At 37.5% G+C, this 26548-nt stretch overlaps 3 protein-coding genes across 3 annotated transcripts; 1 reads left to right on the top strand and 2 right to left on the bottom strand.

Annotated features, from left to right (window-relative positions):
• The first annotated feature begins 1131 nt into the window (after positions 1-1131).
• zc2hc1c (zinc finger, C2HC-type containing 1C) lies at positions 1132-7634 on the top strand. The gene is made up of 3 exons (XM_046855550.1): positions 1132-1321; positions 4739-6229; positions 6438-7634. Exons 1-3 carry the CDS (start codon positions 1319-1321, stop codon positions 6660-6662), a joined length of 1719 nt encoding a protein of 572 aa, XP_046711506.1. The 5' UTR covers positions 1132-1318; the 3' UTR covers positions 6663-7634.
• LOC124389940 (serine/threonine-protein kinase Nek9) lies at positions 6936-16732 on the bottom strand. Its single transcript, XM_046855548.1, has 23 exons — positions 16006-16732; positions 15048-15225; positions 14883-14938; positions 14722-14792; positions 14500-14605; positions 14141-14272; positions 13925-14035; positions 13678-13742; positions 13467-13517; positions 13175-13367; positions 12726-12870; positions 12355-12555; positions 12224-12270; positions 11702-11863; positions 11485-11593; positions 11214-11375; positions 10936-11103; positions 10754-10813; positions 10446-10633; positions 10189-10350; positions 9932-10054; positions 9330-9383; positions 6936-8923 (listed from the first exon to the last, which is right to left on the bottom strand). Exons 1-23 carry the CDS (start codon positions 16183-16185, stop codon positions 8816-8818), a joined length of 2832 nt encoding a protein of 943 aa, XP_046711504.1. The 5' UTR covers positions 16186-16732; the 3' UTR covers positions 6936-8815.
• Positions 16733-18020: 1288 nt separating this feature from the next.
• Positions 18021-26471, bottom strand: ndc80 (NDC80 kinetochore complex component). Its single transcript, XM_046855549.1, has 17 exons — positions 26324-26471; positions 25477-25570; positions 25265-25342; positions 24800-24932; positions 22365-22537; positions 22125-22227; positions 21764-21853; positions 21499-21592; positions 21278-21378; positions 21057-21201; positions 20503-20708; positions 19702-19854; positions 19504-19593; positions 19217-19309; positions 18524-18654; positions 18302-18404; positions 18021-18175 (listed from the first exon to the last, which is right to left on the bottom strand). Exons 2-17 carry the CDS (start codon positions 25563-25565, stop codon positions 18050-18052), a joined length of 1908 nt encoding a protein of 635 aa, XP_046711505.1. The 5' UTR covers positions 25566-25570; positions 26324-26471; the 3' UTR covers positions 18021-18049.
• Between the last annotated feature and the right edge of the window lie 77 nt (positions 26472-26548).

Genomic DNA, 26548 nt, shown 5'->3' with positions numbered 1-26548 from the left:
TTTTAATATATACATTTTTTCCCATAAATATGCATTAAATGATTCCCAATAAAATGGATTTATGTTACAGTTGATTTCCAATCAGATTTCAGCCATCGCATCACGTGTTGCAAAGAAATCTGCCTTGAGACCTTCAAATGGAACATGGCGGGTGCCTGTAGCTTCAAATACATAACAATAAAATTGCTGCTTTAACCAAAAAGATTTTGAGTGTGCAACACTGGGGCCATCTAAAAGGCCTACAATAACTTTGGCATTTTTATGTATTTTGATTGGATGATCAGAGAGTGCAGTAGTCAGAGCTCGCAAACTGCATCTGTAGTAACTACACAAGCTCAAACATATTTATTTGGAATTAATAGCTGGGTTTTTTCCCATTTCACAATGGCTGACAGAGGAGAAAAACTTGGTCACATACTGTATATTTACAAGTCTATTTCAAGACAGCCTTGTATGAAAAGTTATACATCGTTAGGAAAGGTCACCTTTTTTTCTGTAACCAAATTTCCTGTAGAATTCGCACTAAATTACACAATTTGCTTTCATTTCAAATCCTCTGGAAAACCATAATCCCAGTGATTTACATGGTCAGAGAATTTGAAAGGTGTTACAAAAATGCACAGAAAACCCAAGGTTATTTGATGAGGTTAATATTGATGATTCTGCTGGAGATGATGTATGCTGGAGGTGCAGCTGTGTCTGCAATGAAAGGAGACCTGTTGAATTGTGTTCAATGTGTTTCTTGCTTTAGTAATAAAATGTATTTTCACTGGTTTGTAATGCAGGGCTGTGTTATACTGCATACCTGTATAATATTGATTTTTTTTTTTAGCTGTGGTGTCATAATGATAGTATTAAAAGGTGGATTCTTTCAGGTAGGACACAACTGAAGGCCTAGGTGTGAAATGTTTGGGCCACCACTGATTATCATTAGTATCATTCACTCTATAAAATACTCAAATGTCACTAATAAGGAATGCTTAAATAATACAAGATTAACTTATAAAGTCCTAATATTAAATATGGGTATTATATATACAATCTTCATTATTTGTACTAGTCATACTGTTATGTATTTCATAACCATAACTCTTTTATGCCCCCGATGCGCAAAATTTACTCGATTCCGCCAGATCTTAACCGACTCTCGGAGTCGACTCTGGAATCGAGCAGTCTCAAGAAGTTTCGCCCCTCCTCCTTGTCGCGTTAACCTCATATCCCACGAACCAATCAAATGAGTGTATCGAAGTCAAGCGCGTTGTCTTGTCTCTAGGAGACACATATCAACAAATCGCTGGGAAGCCGTCGGATATTTACCATGGTAAGTTCGTAAGTTTCAATATTTATGCAGCAGATGATTAACAGTAATATATATATATATATATATATATATATATATATATATATATATATATATATATATATATATATATATATATATATATATATATATATATATATATATATATATATATATATATATATATATATATATATATATATATATTAGATTCAAATGTATTGTCATTGTGCAGAGTACAGGGTTATTAAATGCAGTTAGCATGTAAACAAGTAACTGAGTACACAAGCAATTTGCAAAAACTGGAGACGCTGAGCGTGCCTTCTTATATGTACTGTATTATATACTGTATATATATATATATAAATATATATATATATATATATATATATATATATATATATATATATATATATATACACACACACACACACACACACACACACACACATACATACATATACATATACATATATACACATACACACACTCATTACTGAATTCTTGTTTTTTCAAAAACAAATGAGAAAGAAAGTAATTGAGATCTATCAGTCTGCAAAAGGTTATAAGGCCATTTCTTAAGCTTGGGGACTCCAGCAAACCACAGTGAGAGCCACAAATGGCATAAACATGGAACAGTGGCCGGCCGACCAAATTTACCCCAAGAGCACAGCGACGACTCATCCAAGAGGTCACAAAAGACCCCACAACAACATCCAAAGAACTGCAGGCCTCACTTGCCTTAGTTAAGGCCAGTGTTTTGACTCCACCATTAGAAAGAGACTGGGCAAAAATGGTTTGCATGGAGTTTCATAACAAAACCGCTGCTAAACAAAAAAAAACAAAGGCTCGTCTCAGTTTGCCAGAAAACATCTTGATGATCCCAAGACTTTTGGGAAAATACTTTGTGGACTGATGAGATAAAAGTTGAACTTTTTGGAAGGTGTGTGTCCCATTACGTCTGGCATAAAAGTAACACCGCATTTCAGAAAAAGAACATCATACCAACAGAAAAATATGGTGGTGGTAGTGTGATGGTCTGGGGCTGTTTCACTGCTTTAGGACCTGGAAGACTGGCTGTGATAAATGGAACCATGAATTCTGCTGCTAACCAAAAAATCCTGAAGGAGAATTTCCAGCCATCTGTTCATGACCTCAAGCCAAAGCAAATTTAGGTTCTGCAGCAGGACAATGATCCAAAACACACCAGCAAGTCCACCTCTGAATGGCTGAAGAAAAACAAAATGAAGACTTTGGAGTGGCCTTGTCAAAGTCCTGACCTGAATCTTATTGAGATGCTGTGGCATGACCTTAAAAAGGCACTTCATGTTCGAAAATCCTCCAATGTGGGTTTCTGAATTACAACAATTCTGCATAGATGAGTGGCCCAAAATTCCTCCACAGCGCTGTAACAGACTCATTGCAAGTTATCGCAAACGCTTGATTGCAGTTGTTGCTGCTAAGGGTGGCCCAACCAGTTATTAGGTTTATGGGCAAACACTTTTTCACACATGCAGTTTTGGATGTTGTTTTCCCTCAATGATAAAAACCTTCATTGAAAAACTGCATGTTGTGTTCACTTGTGTTATCTTTTACTAATATTTGAATCAGTTTCATGATCTGAAACATTAAAGTGTGACAAACATGCAAAAGAAAAATAATAAATCAGGAAGGGGGCAAACACTTTCACACCACTGTATGTATGTATGTGTATGTGTATATTATTATTATTATTATTATTATTATTATTATTATTTTTAATTGTGTTATATACGTAAATTCAGAGAGGGCTGTAGCTAAAGCAAAGAAAAAGGCGTATGAGGAGCTGTATGAGAAGTTGGACATTGAGAAAAAGGTAATAAGGATTTGTAGTGATTGGCCAGGCAGAGGGATCGAGCTGGGAAGGATGTGCTGTAAGTTTTAAACACATTTTAACAAGATTTTGAGAGGTGAGAGGATGATGATGAATGGAGGATGGTGCTAGTACCGATCTTAAAGAATAAGGGAGATGTGCAGACATGCAGTAACTACAGGGGAATTAAGTTGATCAGTCACACCATGAAGTTATGGGAAAGAGTAGTGGAAGCCAAGCTGAGATAAAAGATGACCATCTGTGAGCAACAGTATGGTTTCATGCAGAGAAATAGCACTATGGATGCAATACTTGCTTTGAGAATACTGATAGAGAAGTATAGAGTAGGTCAGAAGGACCTTCACCTTTTGTTTGTGGATTTAGAGAAAGCGTACGACAGGGTCCTGAGAGAGTTGTGGTATTGTATGAGGAAGTCAGGTGTGGCAGAGAAGAATGTTAGGGTGGTGCAGGACATGTATGAGGACAGTGTGACAGCAGTAAAGTGTGCAGTAGGAAGAACAGACTGGTTTATGGTGGAGGTTGAACTGCATCAAGGATTGGCACTGAGCCCTTTCCTGTTTGCAGTGGTGATGGACAGGTTGACAGACAAGGTCAGACAGTAGTCTCCATGGACTATGATGTTTGCGAATGATATTGTGATTTGTGGTGAGAGTAGAGAGCAGGTTGAGAAGAGCCTGGAGAGGTGGAGGTACGTGCTGGAGAGAAGGGGAATGAAAGTCAGTAAGAGTAAGACAGAGAACATGTGTGTAAATGAGAGGGACGGCAGTGGAGTGGTGCGGTTGCAGGGAGAAGAGGTGGAGAGGGTGGAGGAGTTTAAGTACCTGGGGTCAACAGTGCAAAGAAATCTTAGAGTGTGTTAGAGAAGTGAAGAAAAGAGTGCAGACAAGGTGAAGTGGGTGGAGAAGAGTGGCAGGAGTGATTTGTGATAGAAGAGTATCTGCAAGAGTGAAAGGGAAAGTTTATAGGACTGTGGTGAGACCTGCAATGTTGTATGGTTTAGAGACAGTGGCATTGAATAAAAGACAGGAGGTGGAGCTGGAGGTAGCAGAGCTGAAGTGAAATGTTTTCGTTTCGGAGTGACGAGGATGGACAGGATTAGGAAAGAGTTTTTTAGAGGGACAGCGCAATTAGGATGTTTTGGAGAGAAGGTGAGGGAGGCCCAATTAAGATGGTTTGGACATTTACAGAGGAGGGACATGGGGTATATATTGGTAGGAGAATGCTGAGTATTGAGCTACCAGTAAGACAGAAACAAGGAAGGCCAAGGAGGAGGTTTATGATGTGGTGAAGGAAGACATGCAGGTAGTTATTTTCAAAGAGGCAGCTGTAAAAGACAGAATGATATGAAGACGGATGATCTGCTCTGGCGACTCCTAATGAGAGAATCCAAAAGAAGTTGTTGTTGCAGCCCTAGTTGAGGTGTACTGTTCAGTAATAGGTGATTACATACAGAACTGTTAATGCAAACTGCGGTCCTTAGACACTGCAGTAGACTGTTACAATTAATGTGTAAATAAAAAAAAAAGTATGCACCAGTTTGACTTTGCCTTTTTTTTCCCCCCAAGAAAAGAGACATAGTGGAAAAACTTCCACCCCTAAAACGAGAAGGAGGCTTCATATCACCTCCTTTTAAATCGCAAGAAGCCGCCATGATGGACTGCCAGCAGGACATGTTCCCCGGGACGAATCCTCATCAAAGGAGACACAAATCTGCTACTGCCAGGCAAAACCTATATTCTGAAGAAAATCCTTTGTGCCACAGACTGGCATTTAACCGAAACAACTGCCAAGCAGACAGTGATCATTTCATACCAAAAAACAATAAGACCGTCGATTGGCTTGAGGTGCACTGGGGAAATGACAAACCGACCAGTCACAGGAGATGGGTAAAACATGATAGGAGTGAACTAGAAGAATTTGATTCTGATCCCAGTGATCTGTCCAGACCTCGAGATGGAACCAAAAGCAAATCAATCGGTGGGACATTAAACAAGAGCCAACGCATACTTTGTGAAAATGAGATCTGGATGGCAGTAGAAATACGCAAAAAAAAAATGTTATTACAGGAAAAGCTTTTAAATGCTGCAGAAACCCTGAGGAACGTTCAACTGAGAAATGCATCTGAGGACAAGATGAAAGAAGAGCAGAAGGGCACAGGGAAAGCAGAAAGCAGGTTATACTATAAGAAGAAAGGAACCTGGGACTGGGAGAGTGCCAGAGACAGAGCTTTAGGAGGCAGAAAACATGAAGGACAACAAGAGGGATTTAATAAGTGGGAGAGATGTGCAGGACAAAGTTCAGCAAGACAAGAGAATCGTATAAACGGCACACATGATGGTCAGAAGGAGAAAAGCAGAGAAGAATTAAAGTGGGAGAGCAGGGGCAGACAAACTCAGAGAACTACGGAGACTGCGGAAAAGGAATGGCGCCGTTTTGAAGAAAGGGCAAGGCCTATGAGGAAACAGACAACTGAAGAAAACAACACAAGGAAAGAAAGTGCAATGGAACAGCAAGGGACCGTGCTAAGAAAATGGGAGCAGAAAGATTGTCAGGAGAAGGACATAGGGAGAGCAAATGACGGAGGAACGAGAGGCCATGAAGGAACAAAGCTTAAGGGAGACATAAAGTGGGGCACTGCAGATCAGGAGAAGGAAATAGGGAGAGCAAATGACGGAGGAAAGAAAAGGCATGAAGGAACAAAGCTTAAGGGAGACATAGAGTGGGGCAATGCGGATCAGGAGAAGGAAATAGGGAGAGCAAATGATAGAGGAAAGGAAAGGCATGAAGAAACAAAGCTTATAGTAGACATAGTGGATCAGCACAGCAACAGTGCTGCAGAGATGTATATAAACAAATATGCTCCAGACAACACTGTCCAACATCTACCTTGTAAAATATGTAAAAGACGTTTTAAAGAAGATCGACTGGAGCAGCATACCCGCATTTGTGAGAAAGCACAAAAAAAAGGACATTTCTATGACTCCAAAATGCACCGGGCCAAAGGCACTGATCTGGAGGAGTTTAGGAAGACAAACGCTCAAAGGGAAGAACCACAGGTAAGCGTATGTCATTTAAACAGTAGCAGGTGCTGCTTTTATATGCAAACTAATTCTTGCGAGATTTAAGATTTTAGCACGGTATCTGTAGACCAGACACATTTGTTGTATTATTTGAGTCTGGTTTTTACCACTTGTAATAATTTAAACATTTCAGTTTTTACGTTTTGCTGTTATTTACTTTAGAATACATGTTTTATGTCCACAGTCCAAGAAGAGTAGTTGGCGAGAAAAACACCAGGCGCTCATTCAGTGCTTAAAACAGTCTCGTGATCCTAAACACAAAGACTTTCAGCCAAGTGCAGCTATGACTTTTGATTATAAAACCTGTCCCCACTGTCAAAGACGTTTTGCTCCTGGACCAGCTGAGAGGCACATTCCAAAGTGCCTGAACGTTAAGAGCAAACCTCCACCTCCCCGGCACCACCACTGAACTCAACAGCAGAGACTACATGTTGATCTCGATGTCAGTGATTTAATGAATTTTTTTTTTGTCTTTTTGAAGGAATGTAATAATTAATTACCACTGCCCATTAAAGAAAATGACAGTGTTAACGATTGTAGACAAAAATAAATCATAAAAAAAAACCCTGATGTAATTATGTCTAAATTAATTAGAAGTTTAAAATTTAAACTTAAACCTATGTAAGCTACGCATACTTAAACACACACATGCGTTATGTAATGTGGTCAGGTACACATGAACAAAACTTCAGGGCTTTTATTAATATGATGCATGCAATTCTTTTTTTAAGTATATGCAGTTACATATGGAAAACACTTCAATACATCAGTGACACATGGGGCATAAAATCTTTGGTGAAAATTTGTCAATGTAGAAAAGTGTAATGTGTGTGTGCGTGAGAGAGCGAGAGAGCGAGAGCTAGAGAGAGAGTTTGCAGGCCACAGCTTAGGGTTTGCAATGATGTTTTGGCAATTTGCTTTATAGCTTTACAAATTAAAAATAAATTACCATAAAGAAAACAAAATAAAAAAATTGAATTATGCAATCCACACACAAAGATACAAAAAAATGTCTGGTTTCATTGTACCTTTAAAAAGCAGAGAATTTGCTGTGCTCGGAGAGTGGATGTACACATTGTACACTTTTGGCATACCCATCTCAATAAAATGTTACATATAGGATTTTTAAATACAAAAGGATATTGAAATAATGTATACCACACATCATTTAACATCCTGGTAGGTGTGTAACAGAGTACCCCACATTCATATACAAAGACACTAAAAAGATGCAGAGCTCAAAAATTTATTACAGTACTATTTTTTTGTTTTGTTTTGTTTTTTTGAAGAAAAAAAAAAAAGAATGATTCTCACACAAACAAATCCCAGCCCCCAGGATCTATGGTGGTAGTCAGGAAGTCCATCCAAACAAAAACAAACATTCCAAACCAAAATTCAGATTTCCAAATAGGTTTTCTTTTTCATAATCAAAATACTTTATTGATCCCATAGAGATTTTTTTTTAATTGGCTAAATTAAATTGTAATAGATTGATTTAGCAAAACTTTTGCTAAAGCCATGGCTTAATCCACTTTTTTTTTTGTTTTGTTTTGTTTTACAACCCCCCGTCATTATGCCCTATGAATTATAAAATCATTGTTTTAAGTTGATGTTTCAGCAAGCAAAGGCAGCTGGTTAGTATGTTCACCTGCAATTCTTGTTTTCATCAAGAAGAAACAAGTAATCAAGCAGGTGCAAATAAAGAAATAAGAAGCAGCCCAAGAGCAACCCAGATTTAGAAACACTTGCATAAAGATCAGTCCGAAGTAGGTCATCTCTCATTAGTGACACCTGAACTATATAAAAATACACTGCAACCACAAGAGGGGAAAAAAAGCATACATAAAGTGGAAATCAGTAGTACATTCTTTGTCACAGATTCTTTGATGATATGTAAAAACCATTCGTATACACATTTGCACATAACGGAGTAAAAATTTCATATGGTTCTCATTTGTTGCCGATGTCAATAATTCTTCAAAATAAAATATGTTGAGGCATATATATGAAAGTACAGAAAAAAAAAATAGTTTTTGCATATCTTACAAGCCCACTAATCTACCGAGAGAAAAAAAATGCCCATGTATTTTCTCCTGTGAGAAAAACTACATAAGACAATTTGGTGTACAGATAGATACTGACAATAACTGCACCACACATGAACTACCTTAAAGCTTAAAGGTGATGTTTTGAAAATACCTTGCATAATCCAAATAGACTTTTAAAAGATCTGAACTCAAATGATTGATATTGTGGTTCAAGAATAAAAAGATGTATACACTGTTGCGTAAACATACACACAAACAAACATGATGCAGCAGGAATGCAGTGGCCAACTGGTATAACCGTATATTGCTATAAAAAATCTTTCATTATTAACAAAAGGCAGCAACAATATTTTGTGATGCACAGTCCTTCCCCTCACACTGTGATGGCAGGAAGATTTAGTTCCAAATGACTAACATATTCCCCATTCTCCTACTCACTCACTGAGGTTTCGGTTCAGAGAAGACCCTTATTTGCTCTCAGTTATAAAATCCATGTGATGTCTCATTCTCCCAGTCATTCTTCTTCATCTTGATGGTTGCTCTTGTCACAATGAAAAGAGCTTTTTTTGAGGTCATTAATGGTTTTCTGCAGCCTCTCGTTCTCTTGGAGCTGGTCGTTGTACTGAAAAGTGAGAAACAGATGTGTGTTTAGGACAATATTAAACTATAATCTGACCTCTAAAATCCAATACAATCTCATTGTAATTTTCTTTTTAGAGGAAATCTTAACAACCAAACTGTTAACTGTTAACGGTCTTCCCAAGTAAGTAACTATCGATCAGTAGCATGACTACATTCAGCATTACATCAGTCTACAGTTTATTCATTGCCACCTAGTGGACATTTCAAAATTACATGCAGCAAATGCAGGCAGAAACCCATTAGAGACTGCCTTGGCATGGTCTTCTCATGTATAAAAAAAAAAATACAGTACACAGGCAAAAAGATAAACCAGGCATTGCACAAACTTTAAGAGAATGTGATTCAGGGTAATGTCATGCAGATATAGAAAATAGATAGCTACTCACCTGTTTCTGTAACAGCTGGATCGTTGCATTTTGCTTTTTCACTATTTCTTTTAGCTACAACAGAGAATAAACACTTTTCCCAGTAAACAAAGCATGCAATTGGAAAAACTAATACAATTAAAGTTAAAGTTAAAGGCATGAAAAATCTCTGCTGATTTTCTTGGACCAGATATTAACCCTTTCAATTAAACAGAACCTGACGGTGTTCAACAGTGTTAAACCTTAAACCTTAACCTTAAATGCCTGTTTCATATAAAGCTTATAAAGAGGAATCTCAGACACTTGGACTGAAATATACATGGAGAGAACCATGTAAAAATGGCAGCAATCCAAAAATGAGCCTTTAGATCCTGAACATGAATGTGTAAACATCATCTATGCATAACAAACATTAAAATATTAAAATTAGTTCATCTGCTGGTTTTAATGACGGTTCTAAAAAAAAACCCAACTGTTTTTACTTGAGAAATAACACTAATGAAAATCTTGCAAAGTTGAAACCAAGTTAAAGACAAAGTCATCACATAGTGGCCAAAGCATATTAAAAACATAGCAGTACTCAAGTCTATTTTTGTGCTCATGTTTGTATAAAAAGTTTTTACCTGTGCAAGCTCACTGCTCGCTTGGCAGCAAGTCTGTTGTGCATGTTGTTGTGGCAGGTTACTTTTCTTCGAAGTTCCAGAGTCCACACCATTTATGCTTTTAGAGTCTATCCATACTGTTTGCTTGTAAAATATATAAAATATGTGAAAAAGTTTAGAATTAAAGTATATATATTTTTAATTAATTTCAAATATTTAAACAACCCAATAATCTTCCTCCAGTGTAAAAGTGTTTAAGGTTTTTCTAAAGCCATTACCATGAAGCCATTCCCACTAGCAGCAGCTGCAGCAGCTGCCTTTAGTTCTTGAAGCTCTTCATACGGCAGTGTGGCACGTTCTGTAAAAGACGTATCCAGAGGGCTAGATAGGGAATCTCTGGAGCCATCAGGTATGGGAATGAATTCTGCATCCAGCAGCTCCTGAAGAACAAAGACTGAAAGTGAATTCCAGGAATCTTCTTGGAGGCTACTTGTTCTAAGAAAACACTTGGATTAACTCAACTGGTAGTGCATACCTTGCGAAGCCAAGATGGACAAGAACTCCCATTGGTCTTGCTCTCCATTAATGCCATTGATGGAGTCTCAGGTCCTCTTTCCTCCAAGTGAACCTCCACTGTGCCTCCCATAATGCCCTCTCGCAGCTCGGAGTCTGACAAAGGCTCAATACCCAAGTCCAAAGAGGAGCTGGAGCTCTGACCTATGCCTATTTGTATATATATTAAATATATATATATATTAACAATAATACAAATAAAGTATAACATTTCCATAAGGGAAATTAAGCATTTATAGTAAATTTATGTTAACAAAAAAAAATTCTTACCACTGCCAACGGACAGTCCACTACTGTTTGAACGGATTGTTTTGGAGTTTAGCAGCTTTTCTGTGAGAAGTATAACAAGAGAATGGAATCAGGCTCTTAATGCTTAAACCTTTCTCGATTTGTTAGTAAAATTATAACTTTTGAAACAAATAATTATTTGTTATAGAAAGTAAACTAATTACCCATGATAATGATTGTGTGCCAACCACGACAAGACAAGTCAGGCACGTAATGTAGGGAACCAAATATGGGGCGAGGAAGGGCCGGGCAAACCTCAGAGCCGAACCCTCGATCTGCCGGCATGCCTAAACGGCCATTTCCTGCATTCCCCCATGCAAAGATTTGATTATCTGAAGGGGAAAAATAATCGGTTAATTCTCTATCCACTTTCACTTAATTTCATTATACTTCCAATGCATTCTCCTTTTGCTTCTTTTAAATTAATAGTCTTGTTGCTTACCCTCTGTAGCAGCAATTGTGAAGCCATCTCCACAGGACACTTTGGAGACATATTTTCCTCCAAAGGGTCCTAAAAGCAGTTGAACCCCTTGATGTTTCTTAAAGTCCTTCACACCAAGCTGGCCATATTTATTACAGCCAAATGTCATCAGACGTCCCCTCTCTGCAGATACAACATTTAAAACAGTTATTCTAAAGTTCTCCTGTATAGAAGGTCATTATGATTTTATTTTAAATGTGAACCCATTAGACAAAGGCAATAAATGCTTCACCATCAATGGCTGCTGTATGAGTTTTCCCAGGGGCAATGATTTGGATCTTAAAGTGGGCAAGCAGCTTCACTAATGTCAGAGTTGTTGTGTAGGGTATGTCTTGACAACCCTAATTAATGGAGATGTAAATAATCTTAGACATTCTGCAAGTTAAACAAACATCAGCAAAGACTAAATTAGTGCAACAAAAAAAGAGTAGTGTTCAAGAGGTCCATACCTCCCGAGGGTGGTTCTTAATACCAGTAATGCCTTGATTGAGACCAAGCTTGTTAAACTCGTTGCTTCCACAGGCTAAGACTTTTCCAGAATCTGTAAGGAGAAATGTCCCATCGTTGCCACAGCACACAGAGTAAATTGAGGCGCTCTTTGGTACTTTCACCTGCAAGGCACACACATGATACTGGCTGATTAGAAGTGGACTACAACACTCCTTGTACAGTCAAGATAACACAAACATAAAAATTAATTGCAAAATATAGAAATAGCACCACTGATCACCAGTAATATCTTAAGCTTAAGCTAAATGTCAACTGCCCTCTATAATTTTTTTGATAAATATTATGCTCAGTATTGTATTCAAACTTTTATTAAAATATAAAAAGGGTCATGGCAAAATTAAACACTCAATAAACACTTAACTGTATACAATATTAAATAATCTAGCGCAGACTAAATGTATGCACTGTGCATGTTTACCAAAAATGCCAGACGAGCTTATGCAAATATACTATATGCTTACTAGCATAGGAGAGTTGAAATCATCCTCACAGTCCAGGCCAAGTCTACCTGCCCAGAAAAAAAATATATCTCGTTAATAAAACCAAATTTTGCAGTTCACTGTTGCGGTATTTAGAGCGTATCAATGCTTACCATGTTCTCCACAGCCCCAGGAATAGATTTCTCCCTTGTGAGTCAGCACTACCACATGGTTATCTCCACAAGACACCTGTCGCACTGGTCGTTCCTGAAAAAACTCCAGCAGAACTGGCTCAAGAATTTCCATACCCATTTCATTCTCCACACCTATACAGCCATAATAGTCTGAGCCAAACATGTACATTTGGTCCTCATCTGGTAGGAAAGAGCAAAGAAATACATTCACAAACCTAAACTTGTATTTGGCTATAATAACTTATTTGGTTTTTATAACAGCAATAAAAACTACTAAACTAATCAAAGGCTTGATTGTGTTTCTTAAACATCAAACGTCTATAACATTAGCTTTTAATGGGTTTACTTACCAGTTACACAGGCAGTAAAGTCTGCCCCACAAGACACCTGTCTCACGGCTTTTCCCTGCAGATATTCCACCTTGCGAGGTTGCCGATATGAGGCCTGATCTCCATGCCCAAGCTGGCCCACCATTTTCGCACCACCTTGAACACTCTATAGAAAAAATACACAGACTCGCTTCAGTTGTAATAATACTTAGAAGTATGACACATCACACTGTGACTATAGAATGCATATTAAATTCTCTGTATATCCCTATCTAATTAATTACACAATTACCAAAGTTAGGTCAAACTTTCTTTTTTTTCTTTACAGTAAATCCATCACACAAATAAGTTTTCAAAATACAAGGAAATTAATTATTCTGATTTATTCTGCAGGTGTTTTGTTAGGTGTACATCAGGAAAAAGAAATATGATCACACTGGTGTGCAGAATGTATAAAACAAGATTCTTACAGCCCAAGTGTAAAGCTCTTTCTCGACAGTAACCACAGCGAAATGCGTCTCCCCTGCACACACATGCTGAGCACTTGTGCCACCCTTAAAAACGTCCAGCTTCTGAGGGGTGAACTTCCCTCCTCCCCAGAAATACAATTCTCTAGAACGGGTGGTTACTACAGCAACGGGGGTGTCTGATACTGCACTCAACCTGAAAACAAACAAATTAACAGCGTAAATATCAAACGTGCTAAAGGAGATTATATTAGAAACAGCATTTTCTGAAGCTGGTACAAACGGTTAAACATACCTGGGCTTCCTTATGGCTGAATTCAGTGCAGCCACACGCCCCTCAAACTTCCTGAAAGCATTGAATTTTTTTTAAGGGTTGCATGTCTGAGCTCAAATTAATTAGTAAAAGTATGTTAGAAACATAGAAAGGGGAAAAGGCTAAACTCTTTCTCTTTAATGTCATTCTTTATTAAGTTGATTTCTGTTCACAATGGCACCTTAATACTCACAGTTTATCACAGGAGATTATAGGCCAGTCAAGAATCTGATCAGCTGTAGGTCTCTTCTCTGGATCCTTAAAGACATTGTACACATTTGCTCATTATTGCTGATTTATATTCTTGTCTTTGCATGTTAGTTTGCATTATTTGTAAATCTTAACACACATGCATGGTTCTTTACACAAAAACATTAGGAAAAATTAACACACAAGGTCATTTCACTTGGACTTGGACTCATGTATCTAGATCTGCTTACCGGATCTAAGCATTCAAGGACTATCTTTATGAGCTCTGATGAATAAACATCTGAGTTCATCTCCATAGTAAAGTTGCCCTGGACAATCTTCACACATAGATTTAGTGGATTCTGGAGACAGAACATGCGCAATGTTAGGTCTAACAAACCAATGCTTGGGTTAACAACAAACTCTAAACCAGTTTTTAATCGGTAACAGCTGTTTTAGATCATTACCGTCGCATCAAAGGTCCTGGTGAGAGTCAGAAGCTCATATAAAACGCAGCCCATGGCCCAGATGTCTGATTTAAAGTTGTACTTCTCCCCTTGACAAAGCTCCGGTGACATGTAATAAGGAGTGCCTACACACTAGAGAACACATTACAGATTAAACACTAATTAAGGTATAGCAGTTTCAGCAGAGTGAGTGAGAGGAAAATTAACAGAATGATGTGACACCTAAGGCACAGATAAATTTAGGCATTTAATCAGTGATATCTTATTTAGATCATTAGATCATTTAAAAAATGAATAAGTAAACTGATAAATACATATATACAATTGAAAAACAAACAACTGTAGGAAAAATAACTCACTGTCTCTGCCATTGAATACTCTGAATCCAGCTTCTTGGCCAAACCATAGTCTCCTAGCTTTATTAAGTTGGTCTTGGTGAGGAAGATATTCAATGTTTTTATGTCCCTTTAGAAAGGTGAACAAAAAAAAAAAACATTATTGTTCTGGTCAAAACTCAATTTTCTTTGGCTTGAATTTTATTTTTTATTTTTTTTAAAAGGCAGCAAACATGAAGTTCATACCTATGTAGAACACCAGCTTTATGAATATGAGCCACAGCTGATGCAATTTGGAACAGATACCATGTAACAACCTGAGAATACCATCCAAATTGCATTATTACAGTAAGACAAAATTAATTATTTATAAACACTTTCCCAATGTGAATTGTTTTTAATACTACCTCCTGTGTAAAGAGTTTCCCTTTCTGTTGGTTAATCTTCTCATGCAGATTTCCACCTAGAAAAAAATAATACGTGATGTAACATATTTCATTTATGCTTTATACGTTACATGTTTATTGAACATAAAGCAATATGCACTTCAATTATAATAAGCGTTTACTGACCGTTGCAATATTCCAGCTCAATCAGCATGGTGTTCTTGTCAATGAAGTGGTTGTAATACGCTATAATGTTGTTATGATGGAGAATGGACAGGATGCTGATTTCATTCATGACATCTCTGAGCTTTTTATCTGGCAGACAGGTCAGCTCAATCTCCTTCCAAACCACTAAGGAGTTATCCTGAAAAAGGGAGAATCTAAATAATTGAGTTCTCAAGTGTTTCACTGATTAGCCAATAGATATATTTTACACATTCGAAACACCCTTGTCAAATCTAAACAAATATGATGATGGATTCAAGAACAAATATGGACAACAGCAGAGACTTAAGCAAGCGCATTTTTAACAGCGTCTGATTTCTTACTGCCACTCGAACACCATCCTCTTATCTTTAACTAATATTCAAGATTGGGCCGGTGCACATAACACAGAAAACAACATTCTTGAGAGGAACCCTGGACTGGTGTTTCTCCCTTTGGTATGTGTAGCTTGTGTGGGATAACTGGAGATGTTCTAGGGTAGCCGGCATGCCAAAACAAATAAGACAAATCAATAAAAATAAAGCACAAGTCAGTGGAAATATTTTAAGAATCTAGAATATCTAGTGGACAAGGAAACAGTCGAGACATGCAAGCCAAAACTTGTTAGAGGAGGGGGTCCCAAACCACAGGGCCTTGGAGTGGCAAAAAAAAAAATGTTAGTCTTCTTTTTTTCTTCTTAAAGGACCAATTTCACCTATGCCAATGTCCTGCACTTTTTTAGTCTCAGTTTTTTATATTTATCGATTAGAGAAGCTCGCTCTGATTCTGTACTGATTATGTATGTATGAGTATGACTGATTTTGTCTTTATTTTATAAGCAATATTACATGGTTATGATATACAAATTTTCTTGCGTGAAACTGGTTCGTGATGCAAAAATTGGGAGGCGTTGTGTTAAAGAATAAGTTTTGACTCCTACCTCTGTGCGTCTGTATAAGGTGGCTTCCCCGAAAGCCCCTTTGCCCAGTACCCTGATGGGAATGTAGTGTAGCTTCTCCTCCTCCCCGCTGAACAGGCCTGGAGCAGGGCCGCCGCTCACTGACTCACACCCCGAGTCCGAGAGAGACGCGTAATGTCTCTCAAACTCTTCCAGTGACATTTTGTTGACAGGCGTTTAGTCGATGATAAACACGACGGGCGGTAATGAGGTAATACTACTACAGGATCAGCCTCCGAGCAGCGCCATGACTCCAGTTCGATGAAATAATATCACCCCTGCACAGGTAGAGTGTTCTCCAGATTTGCTAGCAATTCAGCTGTTTGTCTAGCTAGCGTTAGCGACTTAGCCCAAACTAGTTTTGTATAAAAAAGTATTTACTCGTTTGACATTAGTGTAAAACTACACGAATATGGCATTAAAGACGGACAATGAACTATATAATACATCTCATATTTCGTTCTTCAGTCCGCACATAGAAAAAAAGAAAAAGTTAAAAAGTTTGACGTTAGCTATAAGCTAGCTAGTTTGGCAGGCACGACGAGGATTTGACAAACTGCGGTAACATAGTCAGCAAACTCAGACCTCCAGGGAAACCTTACAGAATTATATAAAACTCATACAACGACACGGTTTCTGCCTAAATGACATTTACATCCAGACCCCTGACTTCCTTCATCACTTTTCCCCAGTCCGGTCCCGTTTCTCCGAATCTACAACACTGAGGCACAGGAGAGGCGTGGCAACCGATGAGTCGACTCTTCAACCGATTCTTTACAGCAACAATTGTGCATCCGCTCGGTATCGGCACCGAGTTAATTTTGACACTGGGGGTTTTCAAAAACGTGTAGTTTAGTCTTTTTTTTTAACCTAATTAATCCACGAGACCTATTCAAGTTTTGGAGTTTCAAATGACACGTTATTTTTGTCTTCAAAGCTTAACTGAGCATGCACAATAAAGAATCGATTCACTGAACACAGGATTACGAGTCATACAGTTTAAGTTCACGTACAATCTAAAGTTCCCCAACACGTGTTTGCGTTCTACCGTAGTATCTTGGTGCAGACATTTGCAGATCCATCGAAGTTCTTGCGCATTTAGGCAATAAAATTTGCAGATCAACCTTAGTATATTTATACAATAACACTAAATGTGATATACATATATAAGTAAGGGATTTAGTGAAGATGTACATGTAAGAGCAGATTAGATTGCTAAATCAGGTCACTATGTTTAAACCCATATGCATTAAATTTGCAGCTAGTTGTGTGATCAAATACTGGCAAATGAAAGAGTGTGAGGAGCGTAAAAGTAGTCTTGGGAAACAAGAGATTTGCTCAACATTCAGCGGGCTCACTTGATTTCTCATAGCCTAGTTCCATTTTTCGCAAACAGTGGAACATCCATATGTTAATATACAGTATTAATGACAAAAAAAAAAAAAATTCATGTGGCTATTTTGGGAGTCACAGTGGATAGTATTGCCATCTCACAGCTTCAACACTATCTTGGGTTACTGTCTGTTCAGTGTTTTACATGTTCTGGCCATGTCCACGTGGGTTTCCTTTGGGTTCTCAAGTTTCCTCCCCTTCCCAAAAGCAGGTCAGTAAATTGGCAGTGGAAGGTGCATCTCAATAAGTGTATGAATGCACATATGGGGGTGTCTACTGGCTTCCCAATCAATGTGCATGTATGTATCTGTCAAAGGTGATTTTGCAAATAAATACATGGCTGCACTATATTATAGTTATATAAACTGCAAAAATGCATGTGGTCACAGCTGAGTTTAGTTAATAAACCCCAGTCTCTGCATTTTATGAAGCTTATGGTTCTTAAGGTATTTCTGGAGAATATTTATGCAGCCATATATTTTATACATGTTTATTTTTTAACAGGACACAATATATATAAAAAAAAGAGTAAAATGCATGTGTTCCAAGACAAACATACAATATTTTCCTTTAACAAATAGGCACAAAACCTATTAGTACAAAACTATTTACAAATTGGTTTCCCATTTATTCATTAAAAACTATTTGCTCTAGCAACAAAGTTTTCAACCATTTCCTTTAGCTGCTGCAGATCTACTTGGTCTTCACGGATAATTTCATTCATCTTGTCCATCTTTTTGACTTGGCCGCTACAATGTTTCTGAAAAAATGAATATACAATGTTTAGAAAATAGATAGTTTTGATCAGTTATGATTAACTGATCTAGCTTATATTTTTTAATATCTATTTAGTAACAGAACTGGCTTGTTATAATCACTTTCTTACCTCAACTATGTCCAAGTGGCCGACTGCAGCAGTGAAGACATGTGTCAGATTGTTTGCTACCATCCGGCTTTCTTCTTTGGTTTCCTGAAGAACAAGATGGTACCTAACAAAGCAACAGTGATCATGTTTTATGTCTGTTATTTATAAAAAAAAAAAAGAAGAATAATAATTAAAATGTGGGGGAAAAACTTTTGTATGAAATAAAGTTGCATGTTCCCTCACTGTTGTTGGGCTGCTTTCAGCTGCTCTTCAGCTTCCTCATGTCCATCCATGACTTTCTTTTCTAGAAGCTTCTTGTGACTTTCAGCAGAATCCACATCAGCTGCCCACTTTTCCTCTTCATGAGCCATATCCTACTCAACATGTTTAAGGTTTAATTAGCCTAATTATATCAAATTACTATATAAATGAGACTTTTTTGTGGTGGAAAACGAATTGGTTCTGTAGGTTTATATCTTCTTTGACTTTAACAACCAAATTTCTCCACTTTACTAAAACTGAAATTTTTAATTTGGTAGCAATCATTATGTTTGAGTATTTAACTTTGTTGATAGAACAGTATTTTGGAATACAGTCAACCCCCAATAATTTGCAGTTCAGAACTTGCGGCTCTGAAAATTTGCGGGTTTTCATTTGGAACCTGACTAACAACAAGTTGCGGATTATCTCAAAATTCGCGGAAATCTGCAGCGGGACAATGTTCAGGAACGTTAGGAATGACATATTACACTATCAAACTCCTAAAAATGTTTAAAACACATTGTATTAAAGTGACAATGTCTAGATGAATTCACTAAGGTACCATAGGGGCTGCGTCCAAAATCCGCGAATTTTCGCAACTCGCGGGGGGGGCCTGTACTCAATTTACTTTCTTTAACATAGAATTAAAACTTCTCAAGCTTAGATGATATGTACCTGCATATCACGCTCCCACTGCTCATCCAGTCTGCGAATCTGCTCCTTAAGCTGCTTCATGTCATTTAACTTCTCAGAAATGTTGGACTTTATCTAGCAAAGAGAACAAGCATATTACTCAGCTAGACCATTAATGTTTCATATTGATCATTTGTGAAAACACTAACTTTTAGGTAAACTAAAATCTATCCATTTAAAAGAAAAACCCACTAAGCTCATAATAAGATCCAATAAGAACATATATGAAATAAAATCTCAAATGACAAACAGGTCACTCTTTTTCATACCTGTTCCACTGTCTCATCCAGGCTCAGCTTCATATTAGTTACATTGCTGAACTCTTCCTCTACATCCACCAGCATGCTTTTAAGAGGATTCTATAAACAGTTAAAATGACATTAAAAAAAATACCCAAACAAACAAAAAAAAAACCACAATGTGATCTTTTGTGTGTGGATTAGTTGCAGTTGTGAGTTTGCCCGTACCTGTATCTGACTCTTGATTTGGGTGGCGGTGGTTGGGCCATAGTCACTGACTGTTCTGATCTCAAAGTCGTGGCCACAGGCATTCTCAGCTGACTGGGGAATAAGCTTTAGCATGCGTGCCAGTTTGTGGTACTCTGCCAACTTTACCTCAACCTAAAGGAACAAATTGAAGCAAATGAATTGTTTCTAAATTTCTACGTAAACAGAATAGAAACGTTATATTCTGCACTGTATACCTTGTAGTATGCCATCAAACGAATTATGCATACTGAACAATAAACTTCTGGATCTCTTTCAGGTACTTGGACATACGGACACCTGCTTTTTCTGCACTATGTATGACACCTCACCATCACATCCATACAAGGTTCTTTCCCAAATTGTTTCCACAAAGATGGAAGCAGAGAATTGTCTATAATGTCTTTGTAGGCTGCAACATTCTAATTTCCCTTTCATTGGAACTAAAGGTCTCAGGCTTGTTCAGAAATGACAATGCTCCTGTGCACAAGAGCCCTGACCCCATCCCCACTGTACATCTTTGTAATTATCTGAAACGATAACTGTAGCACAGACCTCCTTGCATGACATTAGAACCCAACCTCACCACAGCTTATGTGGCTAAATCAGAAGTAATACCCTTAGCCTTACATGCATATACAGTGGCAGGGTTGTTAAGTGTGAGGTGTCTGCATACCTTTAGCTATACAATGTAGATAGTAAAAGGCTTGACAGTGAAGAAACGTGATTCATAATAAAAAGTGCAATATCTTTTGTTCTGGTTAGGTCAGTGTCCTAACCCACCCTCTCCTTGGTTTTAGCCAGGGTGATCTCCTCATTCCAGACCAGCTGCTGGGCCTCCTCAAGGCTGCGACTCAGGGTATTAACGTTCTGCTGTAGCTCATTCCTCTCTCTGTTGATGCGCTCTATATCAGCCGGAGTGAACTTCTGATTTTCCAGAATGTGCTGCAGCCTGGCCTGCTCCCTCTTCAGACTCTCCAGTTGAAGGTCTACATACAGAGATAGATATATCCTTTTTGTGCTATACAAAATGCTTATACAATAATTAAAAAACTCTACATAAAAGATTATTTATCACGTCACTGAGCATTATTTATTTCACACATATAACTATAAAGACTATAGTCTTTAAGGTGACAACTGCTAAAACACAAGTAATAATGAGAACCTGTATGATTTAACCTGAACATTTCACAACATTAAACAAAACTATAATTGAATCAAAATATATAACTGTATTCCTTACAGATTACCAGCCCCTACTGGAAAAAGATTCCCTGCTGGGAAAAAATGCAACCTTTCTGGGACACTGGTTCAGAGTATACATTGGAACGTACTTGCTGCCTCCAGTTCCTCAGACAGTGCTGTAGCCTTATTCTCCTGGTGGGATTTGAAAGAGTCCATGTGAGTACGGTAGCTCTGCAGCTTCTGGAGGTCAGTCTGTAACTTCAGTTTCTCCGTCCTTTGTCCCATTAAACGATCCTATACAAACCAGCTGTGTGAGTGGTTATATGGTGATATACAGTATGCATGCATCAAATTAATTGTGTAGACTTACAGTATGACTTTCTTTCTCCAGTCTTTCTACTTCAGACATCAACACTCTGTGTTTCTCCTGTTGTGATTCCAGTAGCGCCTCGTCAACATTATACAGCCTCTCTGTGTTAATTACATTGATAATTCTTTATGATTTATCCCAAATGTCTCACTTTAACATAAATTATGACTTTGTCCAACTTATATATTATATAGTTAACTAGGTTAGCAAGTCTGACTTACTTAGATGGCTGAGGTAATCTGCATCCTCATCCTCAAAGGTATCTGCTCCTTGCATGAATTTATTGTACGTCTTAGAGCAATATTCTAAAAAGAGCTGAGAGACATAATCCAGGATGCATGATACATAACATAATAGGCAGTATTTCAATCCTAATAATTTTCACACCTCAATAAATCAAATCCCGAAACATTTGCTGTTTAGAATGACTGGGTTAAAATATATTGACTAAGAAATTTGCAAGCAATGCTGCTTTAGAAATGGGACCTTATTGTACTCCATTCCATCCTCCAGTTCAGAGTAGCCATCTGAAAAGTCCCCAAACAGTACATCTTGACTTTTCATACTGTTAAAGCTCTGCAATGAGAATATAATAATTAATAGCTTATATTCTGTGGCACCAAATACACTCAGTTTCAAAATCTAAATTAATTGAACAGTGATTAGAATGTTTATCAGGTTTGATATTCATAAATGTGTACAAAAAAATATATTTTTTCCATTCCTTTAACACAATTTCCATATTTCTTATATTTGTGTTGTAACCTGATATAACATTCAACTGTTAAGTCAAAGCCAGAATGTTGTTACTTTAGCAGTAGAAAAGCCACCCAGAGGCCAAACTTACTCTAACAGTGTCAATTAGCCAGACGAGGGCTCCCAGAGCCTGAGGCCAAGTATGTGGTGCCCCAATGGAGTACATGGAGCTTTTTGATAGAGGAAATGGGTACCTGAGAAACAATGTACACAGATTATTTTAATGATTCACTGAAAAGAATTCAAATCATATCTCGGAAAAATAATATTCTATGTATAGTATGTTGAATTGTCAGAAACACTATAATGACCAAGTCAATTTACACTTTACCCTAAATCTCTCAACATCCTAGGTATTTCCTCTTCAACCTTGGCTGTAGGCATCTGAAAGGTAGGGTCCAGCAAACTGTAAATAAACTCAAAGATCTTCAGAAACTCTTTAGTGGAAGGTGACTGAAGAGATTTGACTGTGATTGTAGCTGGAAATCCATTGTCTCCAAGGAACTGCAAAGAAACACAAAAGTATCTATTCAATAAAACTTGATTTGGGCTTCATAATGACTAAACCCTAGCATTATTCTGGTGCATGGTCTAAACTACACTGTGTGTGTGTGTGTGTGTGTGTGTGTGCACGCATGTGTGTGTGTGTGTGTGTGTGTGTGTGTGTGTGTGTGTGTGTGTGTGTATATATATATATATATATATATATATATATATATATATATATATATATATATGTATATATATATATATATATATATATATATATATATATATATATATATATTTTTTTTTTTTTTTTTTTTTTTTAAAGGGGTGTAACAGTACACATTCATACTGAAATTTTTCAGTACAGGGCTTTCGGTTCCTGCAAATCGGTAAAAATGCAATCCTTTTTATATACGGAACATTGTGGAATATAATATACAGTGGAACCCAGTTATGTCGATGTCCTAGGGGGACGCCAAAAAGCATCGAGGTAACTGATGATCGAGATAAACTAAAATCAAAATGGCGGCAATATATTAACGTGCTTGAAATTTCTTTATGTACATAATGTGCGTTAATAAATGAGAATGTGCATGCATGTGTTTTTGGAGGGTTTTTACACAACAGCGTTGCCGCGATTTGTTTGATGAAGGCATACTATAAAAATGTAAATACGTTTGTTAACAACAAAAGGCATAAGTGCACCCACTAACAGCAGATATTCACCAGTATACAATACAAACCACCATCCATTCTCCATACAAACCTTTATTATGTTCTCCAAAAAAAAAACAAAAAAAAAACAACGGCTGCACAGTGCCGTCTCACATTTAGTGAAATTCAAAAATACCGCGACCGGCGGCACGGCGCGAAGCCGGAAAAAAAACCCGGAAGATCCAAAACCGAACCCGAAACCAAAAACGAGGGACAGAAAAGTCTCAAACGTGAACGGCCGAAGGGGGCGTGGCAGGTGCTTTCTTGGCCTCCCGGCTCCCGGCTTCAACTCCTTACCGAGAGAGCTGTGCTCCTTACCCTGCTCAGTAAGGAGTTGAAGCCTGGAGCGCCGCGCTCCCGTTCATCGCATAACATTTAACAAAAAAATGCATATGTGCACTTACTAACAGCAGAGATTCACCATTATACAATACAAACACCTGTAGCATCTGTAAGGTTTGATTTTTCCGCCACTTTCGCGAGTTCTTCTGCGGCTGCACAGTGCCGATTGACATAACTGATGTTAAAATTTCTAATTTTCCCCTTGTGCTCGAGATATTAGGGTTCCGCGACATAAAAAAAGTCGACATAACCAATAAAAAATGCGTAGAAAAAGCGAGAATTTGGCGGTTCCACTTCAAAAACGTCGACTTAATAGGGTTGTCGAGTTAACCGAGGGCGAGATAAGCGGGTTCCACTGTATTGTGGCTGTTTTGTTTGTGGCTACTCACTCCGTACAAGAATTTATTTGTTTTGCACATATATGAAAACGCTAAAGAATCTATAGCGCCAACGTTACAATCAGGAAGTAGATACCAGCTAACGCTATGGATACTTTAGTGTTTTTGTCCAGCCTCAAGAATTTCTCTTAAAAGGAGAAAATTCTGACAATTCCTTCGATATATAGTCTACATTTGTTAGACCCCATTTAGGTTAAACAAATGTAGACTATTTCATTTACTGAATCAATTAAATTTGTGCCAATTTATTTGATTACTCAGTTTAATTCATATAATTAAAAGGTGTATTCCATTAGTGATTTATTTTATTTTTTACATATTATAAAATATTATTTTCTATATTATTTAACAAAGCAGGCATTTAATTGAAATCTGTTTAAAAAAAAATTTTTGCAGTTTTGCATTTGTTCCCCCTAATTATACCGAAATTGTACAGAATAGTGACTTAAAAACCGAGGTATGTACTGAACCGTGAAAATTGTGTAAATCCGTTACACCCCTAAAAAAGAAAAAACATTTTATTTTATTTACATATACACACACTTTATTTTTATTAATAAATGTCATTATTTCAACATAAAACTACATAAAAACAATCCCCTATAAGTTTTTTGGTCTATCATGCTATCCGCAAGAGACCGGAAAATCAGCTAAACAAATTAATTATGTGGCAAATGCAATTCTGTGATAAACCGGGGGGGGTGCAAGATTCGAACCGCAGTAAAGCGGGGGATTACTGTATATCATAGCAATTATTTAGAGCTAATGGCACATTAAAAATTCAACTGAAATGAAAAAGGTGCTGAAATAAATTAAATCACACCTCACAAAGCTGCTTGATACACTGCTGAACGAAGGATTTGTCATGAAGAGGTCGTGGGTCCTTCATCTTTTCTGAACCTCCATAACTCCCAAACATGCTGTTTCTCTGCCCACCTGCACCTACACTAGCTCCTCTGTAAATAAATAAGAAAGAGAAACTTAACTGGGACTGAAAATGTAGGGAATATTAGCAACAATAAAAAAACAACTACCTATTATATAAAACGTATGACGCATTTATAGATGTTAACAATTTGGCATCAGAATTATTACGCATTTTAAGGGTAAGGCATAAAACACAGAGTGGCGATAAGATGTAGAGTTGATCATTTTAAACAGTTTTATTACTCTTATACCACAGCAAATAATTATAATTATTTATGTATTACTGAACTTGCCAAAGAGTCATCATTTTTATCAATTTATATAGTTATTTCTTTTTGTGAAAAATGCAACTATCACTTACTTCCCAAAAAAGCTGGTCCTCCTCTCTGATGTGCTGGACTGAGGCTTAGGGATGTTCAGCTTGCCAAACACATTGTTGCTGGCAAAAGAATATAAGTGTCATATAAACCAGATACATACAGGATTTATAGTCTTGTATGACTGTAACTGAAAAGTGAGGTGGTCTAAATACAGCTCAATGTAGCAAAAACCTCAGCACATGAGTATGTCTACCTCTGTGGTGTAGCATTCGCCATGCTCATCCTGCCATCAGTCACACGCATCGGCATCTCGGAATACCTGCTGCTTGGTCTTCGGCTCATTTTGACTTGAAAGCAGAAGCAAGGATCATTCAAATAAATAACACTGTACGGCTAAAAACATTAGATTGAATGCAACATTATTTCTTCAAGCCCATCAATAAAGATCAAAAATCTACAGCAGAGTAATCTTCTCAATCAGAACAGAAACACAGCACAGTGAATTGACATGCAGACATACATCGCATTTGTCACATTTTATAATGATCACATCTGGCTTATTTAATACCACAGAAATGTCTACAGCTGTGCTGCCCTCTGACAAACTGGTATGTTTTGAGTTATTATAATTTGCATTTATATGAATCTTTTCCAACGGCGGTAAAGAAGACGTCGTATCATCTTTTCAACGCACCAACAAACTGATACTATTCGGCCTATAAATTAGCTTTTATACTGAATACTTTAACCCAACAGCTTTGTCCCATTCCACCTCCACCTACCGGTCTAGCCAAACCTCAAGCTAGCATGAGGGGGACATTCATAGCTAAATTAAACGTGTGGAGTACCAGACTATTAAAATTGCACGGACAAAAATTATATATATTTATATGTAGCTAAGCATGCTAGCGCTAGCGGTGACTAAGACATTAGCAGTTGCGCCAGGAACAAGAATTACGACTAGCAACCATGAACCAGATGCAAAAACTACGGCTAACTAGCTGCAGATGAGATTTAATCGCTTATAAAGCAGTTAATATTATGTATAAAATGTTAAATAGTGTTATCTGTCTTTAACAGCACTATTAGAGATGAAATACCTGCTATAGGAGTCCAGCTTTGCCTTTTGCTGTTTTCAAATTTTTCCGCCAATACGTTCCAACGGACCACACGGATGACGTCAGATGCAGAATCGGATCTTTGAGTCGGTTCTTTTGCTCGTTTAAAGTTTAGAACCGAATCTTTCCTGCCTTACTTTTCTTTGCGGGAGATAGAGGAAATGCAGTTGCTCTTGCAGAGTGTTTTTCATCAAAATACAAAAATAA

The sequence above is a fragment of the Silurus meridionalis genome, chromosome 8 (assembly GCF_014805685.1).
Source record: "Silurus meridionalis isolate SWU-2019-XX chromosome 8, ASM1480568v1, whole genome shotgun sequence".
Taxonomy (NCBI): Eukaryota; Metazoa; Chordata; class Actinopteri; order Siluriformes; family Siluridae; genus Silurus; species Silurus meridionalis.
Note: the sequence above shows the minus strand (reverse complement) of the source record. Positions and strands in the feature narration are given on the sequence as shown.

Coding starts and splice junctions, on each gene's coding strand:
- zc2hc1c (XM_046855550.1), top strand. Junction 6,230..6,437: donor CTCAAAGGGAAGAACCACAG/GTAAGCGTATGT, acceptor TTATGTCCACAG/TCCAAGAAGAGTAGTTGGCG.
- LOC124389940 (XM_046855548.1), bottom strand. CDS start 16,185: ATGTCACTGGAAGAGTTTGAGAGACATTACGCGTCTCTCTCGGACTCG. Junction 14,606..14,721: donor AAAGCTGGTGTTCTACATAG/GTATGAACTTCA, acceptor ACCTTTCTAAAG/GGACATAAAAACATTGAATA. Junction 8,924..9,329: donor TCCAGCTGTTACAGAAACAG/GTGAGTAGCTAT, acceptor CTCACTTTTCAG/TACAACGACCAGCTCCAAGA.
- ndc80 (XM_046855549.1), bottom strand. CDS start 25,565: ATGAGCCGAAGACCAAGCAGCAGGTATTCCGAGATGCCGATGCGTGTG. Junction 24,933..25,264: donor AGGACCAGCTTTTTTGGGAA/GTAAGTGATAGT, acceptor ATTTATTTACAG/AGGAGCTAGTGTAGGTGCAG. Junction 22,228..22,364: donor AGGATGTTGAGAGATTTAGG/GTAAAGTGTAAA, acceptor ATTGTTTCTCAG/GTACCCATTTCCTCTATCAA.